This window comes from Anolis carolinensis, chromosome 4 (assembly GCF_035594765.1).
Source record: "Anolis carolinensis isolate JA03-04 chromosome 4, rAnoCar3.1.pri, whole genome shotgun sequence".
Classification (NCBI taxonomy): domain Eukaryota; kingdom Metazoa; phylum Chordata; class Lepidosauria; order Squamata; family Dactyloidae; genus Anolis; species Anolis carolinensis.
Window position 1 is genome coordinate 162,097,555 of NC_085844.1, and position 23,803 is coordinate 162,121,357.

General features: G+C 37.8%; 1 protein-coding gene across 1 annotated transcript in view; it reads left to right on the forward strand.

Annotated features, from left to right (window-relative positions):
- Positions 1-23,803, forward strand: part of pigk (phosphatidylinositol glycan anchor biosynthesis class K) — a 176,886-nt gene that overhangs the window by 9,294 nt on the left and 143,789 nt on the right. Inside the window, exons 4-8 of the mRNA XM_062978131.1 lie at positions 15,597-15,732; positions 17,475-17,586; positions 18,085-18,181; positions 19,989-20,106; positions 22,081-22,191. Coding sequence (XP_062834201.1) covers positions 15,597-15,732; positions 17,475-17,586; positions 18,085-18,181; positions 19,989-20,106; positions 22,081-22,191 — 574 coding nt within the window. The remainder of the gene's footprint in view (positions 1-15,596; positions 15,733-17,474; positions 17,587-18,084; positions 18,182-19,988; positions 20,107-22,080; positions 22,192-23,803) is intronic.

Below are 23,803 nucleotides of genomic sequence, written 5' to 3' on the forward strand. Positions count from 1 at the left end.
CGCCCCGAGTCCCTTCGGGGAGATGGAGGCGGGATATAAAAATAAAGTTATTTCCATCCAAAAATGCAGCCCTCAATGTACCACTGGGAAGATGACATTTGCCAGGCTGGATCTATACTGCCATATACGATAATCCAGATTATCAAATTAGACATTCCGCATTGTCTGCTTGGACTGGTATACATGAGTCTACACTGCCATATAATCCAGTTCAAAACAGATAATCTGGATTTTTTACAGCAGCATAGAAGGGGGCCTCAAACAAAACATTTTCAGTTGTGTAAGATAACTGGAGACCGAAATAGCTGGAGAACGAAAGGTCCCAGGTTCAAATCCCGGGAGTGGCGTGAGCGGCCGCTGTTAGCTCCAGCTCCTGCCAACCTAGCAGTTAGAAAACATGCCAGTGTGAGTAGATCAATAGGTACCGCTCCGGCGGGAAGGTAATGGCGCTCCATGCAGTCATGCCGGCCACATGACCTTGGTGGTGTCTGCAGACAACGTCGGCTCTTCGGCTTAGAAATGGAGATGAGCACCAACCCCCCAGAGTCAGACATGACTGGACTTAATGTCAGGGGAAACCTTTACCTTTTTACCAAGATAACTTAATGTCAGTTGTGTTTCTTTTTACTGTAAGTGAAGACCTGCCTCTTCTGTCAGGCCTACCTAGATAGTTTTAATGATAAATTTTAAACTTCCACTCTATGTTTAACTTTTGTTTTATGTATTTTAATATGTATTTTGTGGAGTTGTGTTTTCATATGTGGAGTTGTGTTTTCATTCATATTTTATGGAATGTTTTGATTATGTGTTTTAGCAGTATTGTAACCCCCCTCAAGCTATGAGAGGAGGCGGGTAAGAAAAAAAGTTATTATTATTGTTGTTGTTATTATTATTAATTGTTATTATTATTATTATTATTATTATTTGCTCCATATTTTTTAAAAATATTATTGCTTTTTTAAAATAAAAAATGCAGGCATTTTACAGTTAAGGGATTATAGAACTGTGCGTTTTGATTCTGGACAAAAGTGTTTTTTGTGAAGCTGTTTTCTGCTAATTAATAGCCTGCAAAATGTTGCTTACCTATTAAGCTTTCCAGGTAATCTCTTATGAGTAATAGGCTGGCTAATAAAAATAATAACAAATATAATTGCAGGATAGAAGTGCAGTGGGGTGGTAAAGCTTAAGTAGAGTGCTTTTTTCCTTTTTTGCCAACCTTTACATTGCCACAGCCTTATTTTCTCAGCAGTCAGGATGGACGCTTAAGGAGCTGGCAAAGGTGGGACAGATTGCTCTGATTTTTTTTTCTAGCCCACTCACTCACCTATTCAGTTTGGATTTAATTCTTGGTCACCAGGGGCAACCAGGCAGCTGGTCAAACTACTAATTTTCAAATGGATGCAGGAAAAGCCTTTCCATCTTTCTGGGTTTGGCCTCACTTGATGGGTTTCTTTGTTTTTTCTTTGCAGCTCGGGCGTAATATCCTTGCATCAAGCCTTGGGAGGCATTTTACTAAATGTATTCTTGATTCAATAACACATTTCGTTCTGCTATATTTGTGGCGGGCAATTATCTGTGTCCTGTGGATAAACTGTTTACACTCTTTTATTTTGTGGCATTTGGATTATAAGTCATTAAATCATTAGTCCTGTTTCTGGAAAACAGGTAGTGGTCAATTTGATTCTCCTTTCCATATTTCTATGAACCGTTGTAATGGCACAGAATGGTAGATGAGCTTGACATCTAATTTTCTTGCCTGTCAAAACAGTAGGAAGTGCCTTCGTGTTTTATTTTATTTTATTTTTTAAAATTTCCTGGAATAAATGGTTGAGTTAAAATTCTCTTTTATGGGATTGTCCGAGCCATGCACATTGAAATAGGTAAATTTCATTCTACTTGCCATTTTTGTTCAAGGAGCTCCTATAGAAATCACAAAAAAACCTGTTAATATCCCCATAGACCCACATTTTTTCTTTGTTTTTACCCATTGACTCTCATAATAACCAAGTCATATAATTCTTAATAAATATACCATAAAAATGCTGTTAGCATGTCTCTCCCAGTCTAAACCTTTGAGCTGTTGAAGATGTATATCATATTTCTGACTCAGGAAATTCCCAGATGTTGATCACCTTCAGGCCTTTGTACTAACCTAGTTACGTTTACCAGACTCATGGTACTGGTTCAAAGGACAAGAGAATTACTGATTCTTTCTATGAAAAGGCAAATTTCAGAGTAAGAAGTCCTGGAGGGGAAGAAAGTTCAATTTTGCTCTGTAAGATGGCTTTGCCTTTTGTCTAGTCATGAGTGGCATACATTTTATGGAAACAACAATAATGATGATCGGCAGGGGACTGAAGGAAGAGTTGGTAGGTTATGATAACTTTAATTATAACTTTATTTTTGTACCCTGCCTCCATCTCCCCGAGGGGACTTGGGGCGGCTTATATATGGCACAAGGTGCCTAAAACAACACGTAAAATAAACACACAGTACAATACAAAATAAAACCACTAGTATATAAATCAATTTGAACTCAGAACAGTGCCCAATAATCCTCGTATAGTGTAATCTGTCGTAAAAACATGGCCAACTGTAAACAAGGAGAAAGGGAAAGGGATAGTGCAATTTGTAGCTAAGGAACAAGGGAATGGGATGAAAGTGCTGTGCTGTATCATAATTGCAGACCATTGGGCTAGACATTCTCAAAGGCTTGTCTAAACATCCAAGTCTTCAATTCCCTCCGGAAGGAGGACAGTGTCGAGGCCTGCCTAATCTCCCTGGCGAGGGCGTTACAAAGCCGGGGGGGCACCACTAAGAAGGCCCTCTCCCTCGTCTCCACCAACCATTCTTGTGATGGTGGTGGGACCACGAGAGGGGTCTTCCTGGCAGATCTTAATGTTTGCGCAGGTACATAGGGGGGAATGTGGTTGTAAAGATAGGCAGTGCTCGAACCATTTAGATTTCTGTGCTTTGATCTATTTTGGCATTTGGACAAAGATAGGAAGTAGAGTGCCAGTGTTATAACTCTGGAAAACCACATTACTTGGACAAACGGGTTTCACCTAGACTTCTCTTGTGTTCATTTCCAGAGATCACTTGCCCTCTCAATCTCTCTCTCTTGTGACAGTCATAGGGACCTGCTTTGTTTCTGAACTCAGAAGAAGAGGGATGCTCTTCACTGTCAACCTCAGATGAGTTTGAATAGGAATGCTGGGAATTGGAGTTGATCAGCATTTTGAAGTTTCTTGTCTTTGCTTAACATCTTATCTGTGTGTTGAAGTTTTAACTGACATGTGGTCCATTATGTCTTAGATTCCATGATATTTATTATTTATTTATTTACGTCATTTCTATCCTGCCTTTCTCGCCCGAAGGGACTCAAGGCAGCTTACAGATCTGGCAAAAATGTAATGTCAATAAAAACAACAATACAGTAAAAACACAAACAGTTTAAAAGAAGATTTATATTAAACATTAATACACATGGAACAGTATACAAAACTTAAAACATATAAAGTGCATAGCTCAACATCATTGAACTTGTACAGCTATTTATTTAGCTTATCAGCTATAACTTGTAGTGCTGTTGAACTGAAAGGATTCTAAAACTATACCATATTTGTTCCAAGGAATCTTGGTATTAGCTTAAGTGTTCAACTGTGGCATGAAGGTACAGAGCAGAAAGTTAAAAGCCCTCTTTAAATCTGCTGTGTGATGGGACATTGATATCAGCCCTCTCCTTTATTTAAACCATTTTGCAGAGGGTTCTTGCTCACTAATATACCTTCTGCTATGTTAGTGAGCAAGAACTCTCTGCAAAACGGTTTTATATGGGCAAAACCTCTGACTGATTTTTTTCAAGAAAAAAGCTTAAACCAGAATTATTTTTTAAATTTTCAGGAGAAAAAAAAATACCCCAAAGCCCTTAAAATGCCCTTAAAGAGCTACTTAGCTTTTCAAATCAAAACCTGTTTTTCACCTAATAAATGGGACATGACAGAAGCCTCCCACAGGCTGGTAAAACATCAAATATCCAGGTGTTCCCTGGACAATGTGCTTGCAGACAGCCAATTCTCTCACAACAGAAGTGATTTGCAGTTTCCCAAGTCACTCCTGACATGAAAAAAACCCCCTTATAAACAACAGAAAAAATGTCAACTACAAAAAGAATTCTGGTCAGTTTACAGGCTAAATTATGAGGTATAGACTGCCACTGGGTGAAAATTGACCCTCTCTTGCTTTGCTGTTCCCACTCCTGTTTTACATTATCATTCATTTGTAGGTAATTGGCAGTGTGACCATGATGGACACCAGGAAACCAAGTGTGCTGTGCCAATTAATTCTTGTCCAAATGTATTAGCCACAGCAGAAGAACAACAATTTTGCAGTTAAGACCAATCACTTTTTTAGCTACATGTTAGAGAGACTTGGAATACAGCCAGTCCTCCCCTTTCACAGGTTTCACCTTTGCGAATTCAATCCCCAAACTTTTTTTTACAGCTGCCCTATGCCATTTTAAGAGGGACTGCAAGCTTTGTGAGACTGAAGGAGACTCAAATGCACGATGAGGCTTGTAATTCCCTACGAATGATGGCAGTGGGTGGGGATGGGGGTGGGCAGAGAACAGTGCCAGAAAATCAGATGCTTTGGCAATGAGGAAGACAAGGAGCCATTGGGCAAGTGGAAAAAGAAATGGGCGCTGGATTCCTCCCTTTCTTTTTCCAGCTGCCCAGTTTCTCATTACCTTTCTCATGCCTGGAAGGAGGAAGGGAGGGAATACTTGGGCTGGAGGAGAAAAAAAATGGGTGCTTGGTTCATCAAACTACACCCCCCTCCCCAAGATTAACCATATCGGTTAAAGTGGAATAAAAGTACTATCTTTCTTAACATGAATGGGACCCTGATTTCTCAGCCACAATTAGAAGATAAGCCTCATTCTATTGGTAATCTTCAGTTATCTTTGGGATGCTAAGATTTGTGACAATGCCATAATACTCCATACACTCATAACTTAAGGCTAGCAATCTCATGTATTCTTAGTGGGCCTGCTCTTGAAGATGAATCAAAGACTATACAGCTAATAATGCAAACTGCAGCAGCTAGATTGCTGATCAGCATACCATGTAGAATCACATATCACTAACCTTAAAAGAACTGCACTGGCTACCATTTTGCTACTGCTTGAATCCAAGGCACTAGTGATGACTGTTAAAGTCCTAAATGGCTTGAGACCTTGATGCTCAATGGAGCACATCTCCACACACACACTCACACGCTCACACGCTCACACAGACACACACCTGCCTGAAGATTGAGAGAATATTGCTCTTCCTTTATGTGAGCAATATTATTTCATTTCATTGTGGAAATTCCTTCCCTTTAGAGGTCCAATAACGGCAATGTTTGTTTCTTTCCAGTGCCAAGTCAAAACTTGTCATTTTATGAAAAACCTTGGGGCTTAATTTACTTTAATTGTACATGTGAATGGCTTTTAATTATTGTAGCTGTTTTGATGTGTTAGCATATTTGTTATGTATCCCAATTAAGCTGTTTGACTGTTTTCCTCTGGAATTGTTTTGATCTGTTTATCATTTTATATACCATCCTAAAATATCTCATGAGAAAGTGTGGAGTATAATTATTTTAATAACTAATAACAGGATTAGGGAAAACCAATACAATAAAATACTTGATTTATGAGCTTTCAGGATTGGCAGTTTGTATAGAAATTATGCAAAGGGTTTTCTAAGGCCTTTCCAGCCAAGCTGTTTCTATTCTCTTTTTTTCAGGTATAGGAAGCTGTTGAAACTTGTGTTGCAGTTTCAGCAGATATTTTAGACTAGGCTATCGATAGACCATTTAACTTAAAATTGTCGTGCTTTAATAGAAAGCAATGCATTTGAGGTTAATGTCTTCGACACTTTTTTCTCTTAATATGCTGTAATTAGTAAAGACTTCCGCTTAATTAACAAAGCTAAAAGAGTAATTGGCAGGGTGATAAATTAGTGGAACGCTTACATAAGAAGACGTTTACTTCAAAAAGAAGATGTTAGTATTTTAAAAGTTTATTTGGCTAAAAAAAAAAATCACTTCCATGTTTTGAATCATGTCTAAGGTTAAGATTCAGACGTATTCCTCCCAAGATCAATCCGTTGCATATAGCTTGAATTTTTGCTTTCTTTATGATGACAAAAGGAAACATGGGGATTGAGGCCTTTGTGCTGATTTTTGAAAAGCAAAAATATATAGCAAGAGCCTAATCTCTCTTGTTCCTTTCTGAGTGGTGAGGAAAGGATGTGCACAGAGCTGAGCCCCGTTCTCATTGTTTGTATAGGAGAATTGAAACCCTCCATAAGTTGTTTAACATCATCATCGGAGTTAATACTAGTCTTTCTCAACATGTTGGACCACCCATCCCAGATTCTTGGAGCTATAGTTCAAAGTCTAGAAAACACCAGGTTGGAGATGCCTGATACAGCCAATGGTTTTGGTCAGTAGCAATATTTAACATCAACATTGTTAAAAACATTGTATAAAATTATATTCAGACTATTATGTGTACAAGGTGTATAGGAAAAATAAATGAATTTTGGGTTTAGACATTGGTCTCTCCCACGAGATATTTCATTTTTTGTGTGTGTCAGGAGCGACTTGAAAACAGCAAGTTGCTTCTGGTGTGAGAGAATTGGCCATCTACAAGGACGTTGCCCATGCGATGCCCAAATGTTTTACTATCCTGTGGGAGGCTTCTCTCATGTCCCCGCATGGGAAGCTGGAGCTGACAGATGGGAGCTCACTGCGCTCCCCGGATTCAAACTGCCGACCTTTCAGTCTGCAATCCTGCTAGCACAAGGGTTTAACCCATTGCGCCACCGGGGGCTTCTGAGATATCTCATTATGTACATATTGGCAAATACAGGCATTTCAAAAATCTGAAAATTTCCAAAAAACATTTGGTCCCAAGCATTTCAGATAAGTATATTCAGATAAGTATTTCATATTACTGAAGGCTTAGTGCAGCTGGATTAATTATAAAAGTGTGAATAAGAGCTCTGGAGGCCAGGAATGGGCAATTGTTTTCCTACAGATGTTGTTGGACTGCAGTTCCCATCAGAAATAACCTTCAGAGCTGATGCTGAGAGATCATTGGATTAGCAACTCAACAGCATCTGAAAGGCAATCTTTGGCTACTGCTGATATAGGTCAACTGCATAGAGCACTACTCAAAGAGATAGCACCTGGCAATTTTAATCTGATGCTACTATTTAGGCTCTGGCGTTTCTATTAACATTGTTGGGGTGTGAGTTTCTCTATTTACATTGGGATGGGAATCATGAGAACCTCCAGATATTCTTGGACTGCAACCCCCAGCTCCATTGCAAATAGTGAGGGATGTTGGGAGTTGTAGTCTTACGGCATCAGGAAGGCTGTAAGATCCCTTGGTCTAGTTTAGGTGTTTCAGACCTGTCTTTAATGTGAGAAAATATGGAATCGCTGGATATACATGGGAAAGGAATGATATTTTCCTGAGCATTTTCCTGAGCATAGAATCATAGAGTCACAGAATTGGAAGAGACCTCTTGCACCATCCAGTCCAACCCCCTGCCAAGAAGCAGGAAATTCACATTCAAAGCATTCCTGACAGATGGCCATCCAGGCTCTGTTTAAAAACCTTTTGCACCTCTATGCTTTGTAGCATAGAGTCTTATTAGTAATCAAGGCTAATAATATGAAGTGTGTTTTTAAAGAGGAAATAACAACCTTCTGGCAAGTGTACATATCAGAGGTTATCTCATGATTAATGCTTCAGACAGGAAATCTCTGTCACAATTTGCTCGTGTTTTTCAGACTCTAAAAATAGATTATTTTGCTTAAAGGGTTATGTTCCAAGTGAGGAAATATTCTGAAACGTCAAGATAGGTTAGAGTGGAAAGTGTTTCTGAATTAGTAATTGTGATAGTATTAATCACCTTTATGGTTTTGAAATATGAATGGAATGCTTAATAATAGTAGGCAGCTGCTTAACTTTATATTTCAAGTTACTCAAATTCTAGCCCTGCATTGAAGGGAATCAAGATACTGGCTTAGATCCATCAGTACCTAGAGTATTTCCATATATGAGGAAGTCTCGCTTTGTTTTTTGATTTCCCCTCCCTTTCTTTTGCTGCATGTCCCATTCTCCTTGCATCCTGTCAAATATCTTTGCACAGGCAGCTATACTGGAGAGAGGAAGGGAAAAATTTAACTCAACTGTCCGTCTATTCATGGATTCTGTATCCACAGATCTCATCTACAACATGAAAATAACAACCCTCTTAAAAAAATCTAAAGAACAAACCTTGATTTTGCCATCTTGTGTAAGGGGCACCATTTTACTACACTACTGTATATAATGGAACTTAAGCATCCATGGATTTGGGTATCCACTGTATGTTCTGGAAGCAAACTCCATCAGATATTCATTGTATTTTAGAATTAAAGCCTATTTATTGTGATTATAGGCATGTGGAAGACTCATTAGGGATTAATTTTGAGTTAACTTGGAGTTGAAAATAATTTTGTCCAATTATTAGTTGTTTTAGCTTAAACACCGGAAAAGGGTCTAATTTATTCAGCCTGACTAGCAGAGGCATTGGTGAGACATAAGTCTCATGCCACTCAGTGACTGACTCCTATGAGCTTGTGATTAGATTCATTCACATGACTTTGCAGCTAAGAACTCAGATAAAATTTCTTGTATGCAAGGAAAGGCATACAAAAAGTGACGGTTGCAAAGATGCAAAAAATGTTTTTCAATCCTCATTTGCAGTTTTTAAAAAGACAACTTTATCTATGATGATGTAAAAATGGATAACAGGGGTGAAGGGATCTGGGATTATTGGCTGTATAGAGACCTGATGAACACTGCCAGCATTAAATACATTGGTTGCTGTTTGCTTGTTGCATTGTAATAGTAGTAGTAGTAGTAGTAATAATAATAATAATAATAATAATAATAATAATAATAATAATAGCAATTAATTTACTGTCTTTACAAAAGGAGGTTTTCTATTGCTGTCTCTTAGGCAAAAGTCTTGCCTTCTGACCAAATGTTCATGTTCCATAGTTCTAGCTATTTATCTTGGTGATTTGTGAATTGAAATTTCATATCAGAATTCGTATCATCAACCAGGATGTGTGTTCAAAGAATATGTTTGATGATAGGAAGGTTTGTTGACTACCCCCAAATTTGTGTTATCATTGTGTAGTGGTTATTCTGTTCATCCTCTCTGTCATTGCCAAAAGGAGAGTAATATTTTTTAAAAATTTATTTGCCATATTTATGTCCCACCTTTCTCACCCTGGAGGGGACTCAAGGCGGCTAATATTCCCACTTCCTGTGTTGTGTTTTAATAGCAGGGTGTAGTGGAGGAAATGTTCTGGTTTCACTATACCACCCACCATGGTATTGATTACGGTGAGAAAACCCACTCCATTTGTACAAGCCAGTATAACCAAAATGAAATAAAATGTTGCCCTGAGTCTAGAAAACCACAGTCTTAATAGCCTTGTTGAATCACCTTTCTTTCAAGCATCATGTTTTTTTCCCCATAGCTAAGGCAGATGGATTATGTCAAGAACTGTTGTCTAAGCACCGTAGTCTTACAGATGTAGAAAGAAGCCAAACATAGCATTTAAGACATAAGTGAAGATCCATCTCTTCCAGTATGCCTGCCCAGACAGTTTTAATGACAAATTTTAAACTCTAGGTCTAACTTTTGTTTTGTATATTTTAATATGTATTTTATGGAAATATATTTTAATATATGTATTTTATGGAGTGTTTTAAAATGTTTATGTGTTTTGATTATGTGTTTTAGTAATGTTGTAACCTGCCTCAAGAGGAGAGGCGGGTAAGAAATAAAATAATAATAAAAATAATTATCCCCGAGTTTACCACTGCCACTACATTTATATCCCACCCTTCTCAACCCACAGGGGACTCAGAGGGGCCTTACAAGAAGGCAACTATTTGATGCCAAAGTTAAGATAAATTAATAGATAGTCAGAAAGTGATACTGCATTACAAGGTAGATCATATTATTTGACAACACCCCTCAAATGACCTCTTCTGTACAAAAATGTGGGTCTTTGTCATGGATATGGAACATGTGGTTCTCTAGAGGTTCCAGCATAGTCGGTGGTATAGGACCATGGAAGCTGTTAGCCAGCAACATTTGGAGGGCCAAGTTTTTCATCCACGTATTATCTTATGTCTATTAAATGACAAAATTTCATGGTATAGTATATGGCTCATTATGCTATTACAATATGGCTGTTATCCTTTGCTGGTCTACTGCTATTCTATTATATAGGATACTAGCTGTGCCCAGCCACGCGTTGCTGTGGCGAAGTCTGGTGGTATGGGAAATAAAGTATTGAGGAATTGGTGGTAGTTAAGGTAAAGAGTAAAGGTTTTCCCCTGACATTAAGTCCAGTCGTGTCTGACTCTGGGGGTTGGTGCTCATCTCCATTTCTAAGCCGAAGAGCCAGCGTTGTCCGTAGACTCCTCCAAGGTCATGTGGGATGACTACATGGAGCGGTGTTACCTTCCCGCCGGAGCACTTACATTTGCATGTTTTCGAACTTCTGGGTTGGCAGAAGCTGGGGCTAACAGTGGGGGCTCTCTCCGCTCCCCCAATTCAAACCTGCGGCCTTTCGGTCCAGAAGTTCAGCAGCTCAGCACTTTAATATGCTGCGCCATCAGGGGATATTATTTCCTAAAGGTTGTGAATATACAATATTTCTGATTGGTTTTTTTTTGTTTGTTGGAGGCAAGTATGAATGCTGCAATTAGGAAAAATGATTAGGGTGTAATGGCCTTGCAGCTTTAAAGCCTGGCTGTTTCCTCCCTGAGTGAATTTTTTGTTGGGAGGTGTTAGCTGGCCCTGATTGTTTCCTGTCTGGAATTCCCTTGTTTTCAGAGTGGTGTTTGCGATATTTTATGTGCTTCTACTGTCTGTGGCCCTGAGAAAACAGAGGATTTACCAGACTTTGATGATGGGAATACTTTGTTGGGAGGTGTTAGCTGGCCCTGATTGTTTCCTGTGTGGAATTCCCCTGTTTATTTACTGTCCTGGTTTTAGAGATTATATTGTTCTGCATTATTCTATCCCAGTAATTATTTCATATTAAAGAAGAATCTCACTTATCCAACATTCACTTATACAATGTTCTGGATTATCCAACGCAGTCTGCCTTTTCATAATCAATGTTTTTGTAGTCAGTGTTTTAAATTAATTGTGATATTTTAGTGGTAAATTTGTAAATACAGTACAGTAGAGTCTCACTTATCCAACATAAACAGGCCGGCAGAACGTTGGATAAGCGAATATGTTGGATAATGAGGAATTAAGGATAACCCTATTAAACATCAAATTAAGTTATGATTTTACAAATTAAGCACCAAAACATCATGTTAGACAACAAATTTGTCAGAAAAAGTAGTTCAGTACACAGTAATGCTATAAAGTAATTACTGTATTTATGAATTTAGCACCAAAATATCACGATATATTGAAAGCATTGACTACAAAAATGTGTTGGATAATCCAGAACGTTGGATAAGCGAGTGTTGGATAAGTGAGACTCTACTGTAAATACTACATAGCATTACTGCGCACGGAACTACTTTTTCTGTCAAATTTGTTGTATAATATGATGTTTTGGTGCTTAATTTGTATAACGATTACCTAATTTGATGTTTAATTGGCTTTTCCTGAATCCCTTCTTATTATCCAACATATTCACTTATCCTGCCGGCCTGTTTACGTTGGATAAGTGAGACTCTACTGTATATTTCTAATCTTATATTATCTGCTCAGAACTGGATTATATGAGGCTCCTTCTTCACAGCTGTATAAAATGCACACTGAAGTGGATTATATGGCAGTGTGGAGTCAAGATAATCCAGTGCAAAGCAGATAATATAAGATTATAAATGGGTTATATAGCTGTGTTGAAGGGCCTTGAGTCTACACTGCCATATAATCCAGTGCAAATTAGATAATCTGTGGAAGAAACCTAAGTAAGGCCTAAATCTGCCTGTCCCCTAACTGAAACCTGGCTGTCCCTTGGTTGCTAGGCAACCAAGTGGGCAGAGATTAACCCTCTAAACTGGCAGCAATTGGATAAAAAAAATTATTGCTCTCCCTCTAATTAGGACTTTATTTTTCTTTTCTTTTTGTTGTAACAACCTTGAGGCGTGGATGATGGGTTGTGTTGTCAAATTTCGAGGTTGGGGGGCCTGTAGTTTTGTTGTTTTGTCCGCTGCCCTGATGCCATCACTCTTTTATATATATAGATATAGCAATTGTGAAATACAGTGCCTTTTTCTTGAAACTGTAAACTGCATTGTTTAAATTTTATTCTTTGGTCTATGTTGCTGTAGAGAAGTAGGGCAGAAAATGATGGGTGCATAAGATGATCCCTTTTATGCACTCACTCAAGATGGAACTAGTCAGCTCTCAAATTTCACGGGAGTTAGTGGCACAGGGTCCTCATGAAAGTGAAAAAACTATAAATATCTGAAATCCACACAAACATGCATACAAAACATTTTTCTGCCAACAACCCTGATCCTGAACTTTCCTTTCCTGCAGCACCACAATATCTCTGCCTTTCTCTGATGCCATCTATATTGGACCTCTGTTGTCTCTACTGGTCTCCAAGCCTTCCCCCCTCTACTTTCTCCTTGTTACCCAGGTAGCTAGGAGTTGGAGGAGCTTGGGGACTGGTTGAAGTGATGGAGGTTCAGCAGAAGCAGCCTGGGAGTAAGGTAGAGGCACTGTGATGCTTGAGCAGGGAAGGAAGGTATGGACTATGGCTATTGCTGGGAGAAGGGTGATGAGGATGATGCACCACTGATACACCAATCCTGGTAGATATAGGGCCTTTTTTAGGACTCTTCTATCTTAGATTAAGCAGCATCTGTAAATTTGCAGATAATCAAATATCTCAACATTAAATTAGTTAAAGTTGAAGGCAGACTATATTATGGAAGATAGGTAATCAGTAATGTAATGAGCCTCTACTTGTCTACCCTACTAGTATCCCACTAAGTGCTGCAGTGTCACTGTACTTCCTCAATTGTAGTTGTATTCAAATGCAACTTCGTTGGCTACCACTTTCTAATTATGAAACTTGAAATACATGTGTGCCATGTCATATTCTTTGTATTTCTAGGAATAGAAGAAACTTAAGTGCTAGACTTCTTTTTTTGAATCTCCCATAATACCTAGTGGTGAGATAATGGGATTAGGCTATGAATCACTTTCAGTTGCCACCCAATATGCATTTTGAACATATCAAAAGAGAATGGGTGTCAAACAATAACAATGCTGTACTTCAATGGTATAATTTGTTAGGATCATTGTATTTTTTAAATAAAAAGATTATCTATAAATGCAGGTTTTCTTCACTACATAAAAGAAAAGCTGTCTGATCTAACAATAAAAGCAATTAGGAGAATGCTTTTTAGTTCCACGTATAACCGCCTATGCTTCTTGTTGACGCATTTCATTGTGCTTCTACTTTCTAGTGTGCATATTTTCTCCCCACACCAGTGTCTGTTATGAAACAGAACAGAATAAAATTAGGTCACTTCTAATTATTGGGAATATATCCAGTGTAACAATATTCACTCTGGTTTAGGAAATAACAGGATGAAATAATAGGAGCTCATGATTGAGGCAGATTAAGTTCCAGGTTGTAAAAATTAAGAGATATCCAAATATTTGCTATAAACATAATTTAGTTCAAAGGACCTCCAAGGTTGTCAACATGTCAAGGATTATTTTTAAAATATAGTTGAGTGGCTTAAGATAAGTAAACTTGAGCTGGTGGTGTTTTCTTGTGATCCTTGCTATGACTGGACGTATCAAAAGCAAAAATAAAACTTTCAGTGGTTTGCTGGGGTGGGGGAGCTTGTGTACAGGTTGCTCAAAGGAGATCAAGGAGTAGCATAGCATACCTTTTTACTTGTGAGTTCTTTGTATCATCTGTTCTATATATATTTAAAAATCTGTAGCATTTTAACAGTATTTTTTCTTGGACTTAGTCTTATTTATCAGCTTCTCTATCTTCTCTTTTTCTCTTAGGATTGCAGGGTTGTTGTATGTCTTTCGGGCTGTGTGGCCATGTTCCAGAAGCATTCTCTCCTGACGTTTCGCCCACATCTATGGCAGGCATCCTCAGAGGTTGTGAGGTATGGAGAAAACTAAGCAAAGAGGTTAATATATATCTGTGGAAAGTCTAGGGTGAGAGAGGTCAGTGTCAATGACACTGACCTCTCTCACCCTAGACTTTCCACAGATATATATTAACCTCTTTGCTTAGTTTTCTCCATACCTCACAACCTCTGAGGATGCCTGCCATAGATGTGGGCGAAACGTCAGGAGAGAATGCTTCTGGAACATGGCCACACAGCCCGAAAGACATACAACAACCCTGTGATCCCGGCCATGAAAGCCTTCGACAACACATCTCTTAGGATTCTTTGAGATTCATTGGTTTGCGCACTAGGAGTTAATTCAGTTACGATTTTGAATATATATTTTTGTTTCCCATGTTCAGGGACAGCAGAAATGGAATAGAAAATTGAATTATCCAATTCTGACTAGTTAATGCTGATCAGTTGTAACTTTTATAATTAGTATGGTTGTAAATATCTGACTACATGGTATGCAGGAGAAATTGTTCTTTCAAGTATATTGGTTGCTATACAACGCCTGTTCAAAGAAGGGCTTTCTCAGTCAGCAGATTATTGGCTGTGCAGTACTGCTAATGCTTTTCTAATGCATATGTTTTGAAGTTGTCTCATAGTAACTACATTTTGAGATGAACTAGTCACATGAGTAAATTCAATGTTGGAAAGTTATTGGATATTCAGGGATAGTAATGTTCTTTTGTATTATTTACCTGGTTTCTTTGAAATTAAGAAATGCCTAGTTGATTGGATTTTTCATACTTTTTTGATTGCTAAAAAATTAATCATTTGTTACTGGGAAGATAATTGTGATCCAGTGGCTAGAAGATCTAGTGATGCTCAAAACATTTGAAAAAATGATGTATAGATAAAATTGACAAATGGATCTTTAAATAAGCTATCCAATGTTCTAAACTGAGCTTGGGGATGGGGTCAATTCAGTTGATAGCACTTCAAATTTTCGGTTTTAAGGTTTGGGTTCATCTCAAGTCACCAACCATCACTGTTAGTAATGCTACACTGCTGTACAAACATGATGGGCTAACTTCCATCGATTTATTTTCAGGGTGACCTAGCCATGCAATAATTTCTTAGCTAAGATGCCTTTAGTTCTGTGAGCGGCATTGAACTGACTGCATTTTCTTTGTTGAACAAATAACACTATCCAATATTCCAGATTGTTCTTGTTTTTGTGTGCATGTCCGTTTAGTCACAAACTACCTTGCATATTAAATAGACTTATAGTGGTAAAAGTTTTCAACATAAGCAGATGTCTTATGTTTGCCTTTTGGGCTTGTGTTGAGGTGGTTGTATCACAAATCTTATGCATTGTTTTCTTCTCCATCAGTCATATAGTCTTGATGTTGGCAGATGATATGGCCTGCAATCCACGAAATCCAAGTCCGGCTACTGTGTTTAGTCACAAAAACATGGAATTGAATGTTTATGGAGATGATGTGGAAGTGGATTACAGAAGCTATGAGGTACTAAGAGAGTTTGGGAAAGAGCATTACCACTTGGTAGGCTGGCTGAAATTGATTATTAATGGGCTGTCCATTGAGAATGTGGCCTTCACCACCATCTCGCTTTGTTAGTAGATGACCTATCCTCCAGACTCTTAAAAGTACTGGATAAATAATCCTGTCAACGTATTTTTGAGATAAATACATATTATTTTTGAAAGAAGCTATTAAATTGCAAAAATAATTATCTAATTTTAAGTTGCAGGACTGTTCTATTGGAATTCTTTATAAAGTCGCAAGAAATAATTTTGAGGTTTGAGAATAAGTAGCATTTGTAAATACTGTATTAATTTTTATTGGCATGCACAGTGTTCTTTATTAAATGTCCTTCACAAGAATGAGTAAGAGTAATAGCTTTCAAGATTTTGTCTCCTAGGAACATGTTATATTAATTTTGAAAATATGTTTAAAACTACTAGCCCATGTGTACATCAGCTAACAATTTTCTAACTTTGTCATTTTGGAATAAGGAACTTTCTTTTAACTTTGACATTTTTCTTTGTCCGCTGAACTTTTTTTCCCCAGGAAATATGTCAAAAGGGCTATATGATAAGCTTGAGTTATGTTTTAAATAATAATTAGTTTACAGGATTTTAAATACAGTTTACTTTTGTAAGATAACAGGCCTCAGTAATTACTTTAAAATACAAGGAATTCTTAATTGGTATGAACTCTTAAGCTTCTTCACTTGTTTTGGGAAAATGGAAATTTGGGTGGGGATAAGTCTTATGTTAATTGACTTTTCTTGAAGCAAGAGCTAAAGTTATTGTTTAACAGAAGGAGAAACTGAAGCTCACTCAAAATTACATACAGTGAGGAAGTAATTTAGTAATAAGAGCACTTTAGATATCTCAGGGGCTTTGATAATAAAACATTTATCTGACGAAATGATTCTAGACAAATGCAAAGTTAATGGGTGAGGTGTATGTGTCTTGAATGTTACAGAGTTTCCTAAGAAATTAAGAAATTGTTTTAATGGGCACAGCTATAAAGTTTCAGTATATCTTTTGGAGAAATTGTAAATTTGTATTTTCCATCCCTGAATAAACATCTTGATGTATGGATCAAAAGATGTTCTTCTGTAGGAAGAAATTTAAAGAATTGATCTGTTATTACGTGCGTGTTGAGATTTTGAATTGAGGTAATGGTTGTCACAAGCTTGATTATGAGAGCATTTTTGAGCCTCATAAATCTGTATTCAGGCTTAGCAGATGTGATGTTTCATAGAAGTTTTTATTCCCATTTGCCACCCAGGTGGACAGTTTTTGATCAAATGTTTCAGCTCGCAGCATCTTAATTTCCCTAAGTTTTTCCCCATTTTTAAAAATCTAAAATATATTTATTAACATTTTGCTATGGTAACACATACTAATGTTGCTGGGTAGGCAAATGCATAAATTGGTTCAAATGATAAAGCCACAAAATGTGACAGGTGTTCACATTAATGAAGGCACATTAGGAGAGCCAGGGTATTGTTAGGCATGTGCTAGATATTGCAGACTTCTCTAATAAATATTATTGTTCCTTGGTAATAAAAAAGTATGTAAATCATTGGATGAAAACAAAATCATGTCTGATGATCTTTTAATGAACTGTACTAGGCATTTGTGCATGTTTGACAATTATTTCCAAGAAATCTGTTTAGGGATATTAAATGTACAGATGGCATGATAATTAGGAAAGGTTTTTTTTTCTGTGTTTAGGTTACTGTGGAAAACTTTCTGAGAGTGTTAACGGGCAGAATCCCAGCAAGTGCACCTCGCTCAAAGCGTCTTCTTTCTGATGACAGAAGCAATATTCTGATATATATGACGGGTAATTGTATTTTCCTTAGCACATCCCATAGTAATCACCAAGATACATTTACACAGTCTACCACATTGGCCCATTACATGATGAGCTGTATATTTAATCTTACTGCATGAATTCACCTCCAAATAGGTTTTTTTCAGGCTTGAGACGAAAAAGGGTGATGTTAGACTAATGAGAAAAAACAGACAACAACCCAAATCTGTTGTTTTGTCAGTTCATTGGCTGAACATACCAAAAATCTAGAAAAAAGTATTTAGACAAACATTTTCATACTGATTGAAGTACAGAAGCTTTCATGTAGCACATAGACATCAGCTTGCTAATGTGTGTAGATAGATAGATAGATAGATAGATAGATAGATAGATAGATAGATAGATAGATAAGCAGTGTTTTCAATCATTGCTTGTCCATCAAAACCTACTGCTTGTCTAAACCTTTCATCAAAAAAGAATATAACATAAAATAAAAATTTATTTCAATTTATGGGTTTTTTTCATAAGGTCATGGTGGAAATGGCTTCTTGAAATTTCAGGATTCTGAAGAAATTACAAATGTAGAACTGGCAGATGCCTTTGAACAAATGTGGCAGAAAAGAAGGTACTCTTTTATACTTGCCTTTCTGAAACTAAGGTTATAAAAATTGTAAGCATATATCTCTAATTTATCAAAATGTGATTACAAGTAGTTATTTGCAATTCTCCTGCTTCATACCATTGTGGACTGTATAGAAAAAATGGGAATATTAATCTTCATTGAATGGAGTTGTTATTCTCTAGTGGGTCCTTTCATTTGATTTCATTGGCTAAAGCAGTAGTCTTAATACATGGCGGTAGCAGAGTATTTCTTAAGTAGAAAGTGCATTGCTATTTATCAGACACTAATATTATTAATTTTTCATAATAGCATTATATTACATCATTATTACTCAAGAGTATATGTTTTTCCCATAGAAAAATGTTGATATTGCATACAATGACAGAGCAGAACCTGCATGCACATTTTTTAAATGAGTGGTTAACAGAGATGATTAGTACAGGTAATTTGCCATTTAAATTAATTAGAGAATTATTGACATCACATAAAAATGAGAGTTGGGAGTTCTTCGGGCTGAAATCCTGTACACTCTTGCTTTTAAGTTAATGGGTCTTATTTCTGAATAGACATGTGTCACAGGATTATGTTTTTAACCACACTGGTCGCTGAGGAGGGTGGAAGGCAAGAAATTTCTTGCGAACCTCACCTCCTTCAAGGTGAACTCAACCACCTAAACTGGGCTCTACAGGCCAATGGATACTCCACCACAGACATCAGAAGAGCTGCAAGGCCAAGAACAAGCCATGAGAGTCAAGACAAAGATCCACCCAGAGGAAAGGTGTTCTTACCATACATCAAGGGAACCACTGACCGCATAGGCAAACTGATGAATAAGCACAACCTACAAACTATCTACAGACCCACAAAGAAAATCCAACAAATGCTACGGTCAGCGAAGGACAAGAGGGATCCTCTCTCCTCTGCAGGAGTCTACTGGATACCATGCAGCTGTGGACAAGTCTACATAGGGACCACCAAACGCAGCGCCCAAACAAGAATCAAAGAACATGAAAGGCACTGCAGACTAATTCAACCAGAGAAATCAGCCATAGCAGAGCATTTGATGAACCAGCCTGGACACAGGATATTATTTGAGAACACAAAAATGCTGGACCATTCCAACAACTATCATGTCAGACTACACAGAGAAGCCATTGAAATCCACAAGCATGTGGACAACTTCAACAGAAAGGAAGAAACCATGAAAGTGAACAAAATCTGGCTACCAGTATTACAAAACTCCAAAATAAAAACAGTAGATGGGAACCAAAACTCTGAGGGCTTGACTGACAAAGGATGCCCCCAGGCAAGAGACAAAAACATCTCCAATGCTGATTAGGGTGATTAACTGAAACATTAATGCTGGCTCCCAGTGACAAAGGACCCTTGACACACCCCAGACTCTACACAGATATATATATTCCTTCCTTTCCTTACTTAGTTTATCCATACCTCACAACCTCTGAGGATGCCTGCCATAGATGTGGGCGAAACGTCAGGAGAGAATGCTTCTGGAACATGGCCACACAGCCCGAAAGACATACAACAACCAAGAAATTTCTTGTTTGTAACTCAATAGAGTAGGTGGGTAAAATGCAATCCTTTGGATATTGATGATTTACAAGTGTCATTGTTGCTCACCATTGGCTATGCTGCCTAAGGTGCAGACCAACAACATCAGGATAGCAGCACTTATCCCATAGCTGCATTAGAGAGGCTATTTGTAATACCTCATAGTTGGAGAATTGTTAAAATACGCAACAGTTTGAATAGTAACCCAGAGTGAAATCAGTGTTTTTTTTCTTTTCAGGTACAATGAATTACTGTTTATCATCGATACATGCCAAGGCGCATCCATGTATGAACGATTTTATTCTCCCAATATAATGGCTTTGGCAAGTAGCCAAGTTGGAGAAGACTCACTTTCAGTAAGTATATAGCTTTCATTGTATTCATTGATGATATCCAGGTGATGGAAGAGCTTGGAGAATTAACTTTTGTTCTCCTGCTGACATGTGGATTCTCAGTGTTGTAATCCAAATAAAATAAAATAAAAAATAAAATAAAATAATAAAAATAGAATTTTCCAATGTGTTGTCGAAGGCTTGCCTCCAACACTTGCTCCAGTAGACAAGAGTTCTTTCTCCTACCCTGGACCTTCCACAGATATATAAACCTCACTGACCTAGTTTTCAATATACCTCACAATCTTTGAGGATGCCTGCAATAGATGTGGGCAAAGTGTCAGGAGAGAGTGCTTTTGAAACATGTCCATACAGCCTGGAAAACTCACAGCAACCCAAAATTTTCCAAGTGTTTTAAGGACCAAATTAAACAGGAGAATGCAGGCACATAATTTGAACTTTTATTTCTCTTTTAAGTTTAAACACTAAGTTAAATTAGCACTTTTAAACTACAGTAGAGCATTTAAGGATAGATTGCTAGAGATAATGAGAATATACAGAAAGCAAAACTGACAGATTAGTGGGAGCAGCAAGGTCATTTCTTTGATTAGTGGAAGCATTCACAGATGCTTGTCTTGCCCCGTTTTTTTGCAGAAGCCATGCAATGTCAAAGATCAGTAATTGCAATAACTATTTGTTATGTAACATGTGAATATATGTGTGTATGTGTATCGACAGACATTGTGTAACATAGCTATACATTAATAGAAACTTATAGGAGAGCTCTTTGAAAAAAAGAGAAAATGCTGCTAAAAAGACTATTTTTCTCTTAGAGGAGCCAGTGGAGACATAGGTCCACTTGATTTCTAGTTATGAACTTTCACAAAATCCTAAAATAATAAATAATATTTAAAGAAAGAGAGAAAGATCTGTTAGCTGTTTCAGTCATCCTGGAGCTTTAATGTTGTTCAGGAGCTTTTTCCTTCAGTCATCTACAACAGTATGCTTTTGCTTATTCAGGCTGGAAGTGCATCCACTGTTAAGCAGAAGCAGAGTCTGCAAGCATGCTCAGTGTGGAGACAGGCAGTCGGATGATGATGGTGATGATAAATATGATAAATATTTATTTCTACCTGTTATTGAGCCAAATAGTGCTTTTCACATTGGTTGGATAAAACACACACACACAAACACACCCGCCCTGTCCCGTAAAACACAGTTGAGTGGGCCAGACTATAGTTTGAAAAAACATGACTGCACATATCTTATTTATAGTGGAAAAAAACCATGAAAGAACAATACAATATTTAAAGTGAAGAACAATTGTAACCAACATAAACTTACCAGTATTTCAGTGGGAAGTTTGGCCCTGCTTTTGCCTGATGAGATAGTCAAATTAATTAGGGTTGTTGTTGCTGCTGCTGTTGTTGTTTGCCTTCAAGTCATTTCAGACTTAGGACGACTCGTAAGTCTAAAGTTTAGGGCAGGGGGTGGGTGGGTAAATGACCTTGGAGGGCTGCATCTGGCCCGCGAGCCTTAGTTTGAGGACCTCTGTCATAAAAGGATAAGGCTTCCAGACCAACCCAATAAAAACTGTGCAAAATGGAGAATATGGAATAGGCCAGAGTATGATGAATCATTCAGCCAGAATTCTCAGGAACAGTGGCACTTTCCATGGCACCATTTTGTAATCACTGGCATATTTTAAACAGTGGGGAAATTAAGAAATATTCTGAGAAGACAGCTGAACATGCACATCATTTTATGTGATGCCTACTGGCTTACATTTCATTTCCCATTATGACCTTTTAATTGTTGGCCATATCTCTCTCATTCTTTGGCCAGTATTTGGATAATTAGGTTGACCTAAAAGTATAATTTACAAGCTTTGTGTTTACATAGTCATTTCTTGCTCATTGTTAAACATTGTTTTGCAATTGCACACTCAATAATATAGCATATTTGATAAAGCTTGTGATGGTGCTTTCATTTTTTCAGCATCAACCTGATCTTGGAATTGGCGTTCACCTGATGGACAGGTATACGTTCTATGTCTTGGAGTTCTTGGAAGAGATTCACCCAGCTAGCCAGACCAATATGAATGACCTTGTAAGTACATGAGATATAAACTTTGCTCAGGTTCTCCTTGCTTAAGGTTCAGATCCAGCATTCCCTTGGTTGCATTGCTGTAGAAACTATTTATTTTTGACCATGGAGTCTTGGTAACAATGCTATGCCTTGTTTTATTAACATTGCACACAGCAGTTTGGGAAGCTGTCAATCCATTACGGTTAATATTATCTTTTAGTTTAATGATTGCAAAAATGAATGGCTTTGTGGAAGCTGTAAATAGTTTCAATTACTGCATTACATTGAAGTGCTCATTAGCCCACTGCTACCACTGTATTGATTATTTTGGTAATGTAAAATTCAAAGTGGGAGTACAGACTTTGTATGTGGAGCTTCATGAAGTTCAGTTCTTGGCAACTACATATATAATTAGATAGTAGGTGATGTTTGAGATCTTTGCCTGAGAGATTGGGAAGCTGGGTTGGCTGGATAAACTCTGATAGAATAAATCCATGCTCTGATAGAACAAAACTCAACTTTAGTTGTTCACACATTTCAGACTTTTGCTCTCAGAATCTCCAGCCAGCCATGGCCAATGATAAGGTTTTTTAGAAATGATGTTTCTAAAATTGTGGCAGGTGTGAGATAATTTTATCGGAGTCCTTTATTTTTTTGTGATCAGAGCTTCTGGAAGAAGAGGAAATAGTTTGTTTCTGCACAGCAGTGATTTCTTTATCTAAACTTTTGCCTTTCTTTGGGGCCACACATTTGGGATGAAAGGCTTGGGAAAATTATGCTAACAGTCCGTCAAAGTTGTCTGGCCTGTAGAACAATCTGATACATCACAGACTGTGTTGTCAAAGGCTTTCATGGCCAGAATCACTGGGTTGCTGTGAGTTTTCTATGCTGTATGGCCATGTTCCATAAGTATTTTCTCCTGATGTTTTGCCTGCATCTATGGCAGGCATCCTCACAGATTGTGAGGTTTGTTGGAAACTATGCAAGTGGGGTTTATATATCTGTGGAATGTCCAGGGTTGGAGACATTGAGGCAGGTATGAATGTTTCAATTGACTACCTTGATTAGCATTTAATAGCCGTTCAGTTTCAAGGTCTGGCTGTTTACTGCCCGGGGGAATCCTTTGTTGGGAGATATTAGCTGGCCCTGATTGATTCATGTCTGGAATTCCTCTGTTTTCTGAATGTTGTTCTTTATTCACTGTCCTGATTTTAGTTTTTAAAATACTGGTAGCCAGATTTTTTTCATTTTCATGGTTTCCTCCTTTTGTTCAAATTGACCACATGCTTGTGGATTCAGTGGCTTCTCTGTGTAGTCCGGGCTGTGGCACAGGCGGGAGAGCAAGCCAGTGCAATTAACTGCAATGAATCACTCTGACCAGGAGGTCATGAGTTCGAGCCCCGCTTGGAGCCTATGTTTGTTTGTCTTTGTTCTATGTTAAAAAGGCATTGAATGTTTGCCTATATGTGTAATGTGATCCGCCCTGAGTCCCCTTCGGGGTGAGAAGGGCGGAATATAAATGCTGTAAATAAATAAATAAATAGTCTGACATGGTAGTTGTTAGAGTGGTCCAGCATTTCTGTGTTCTCAAATAATATGCTGTGTCCAGGTCGGTTCATCAAGTGCTCTGCTA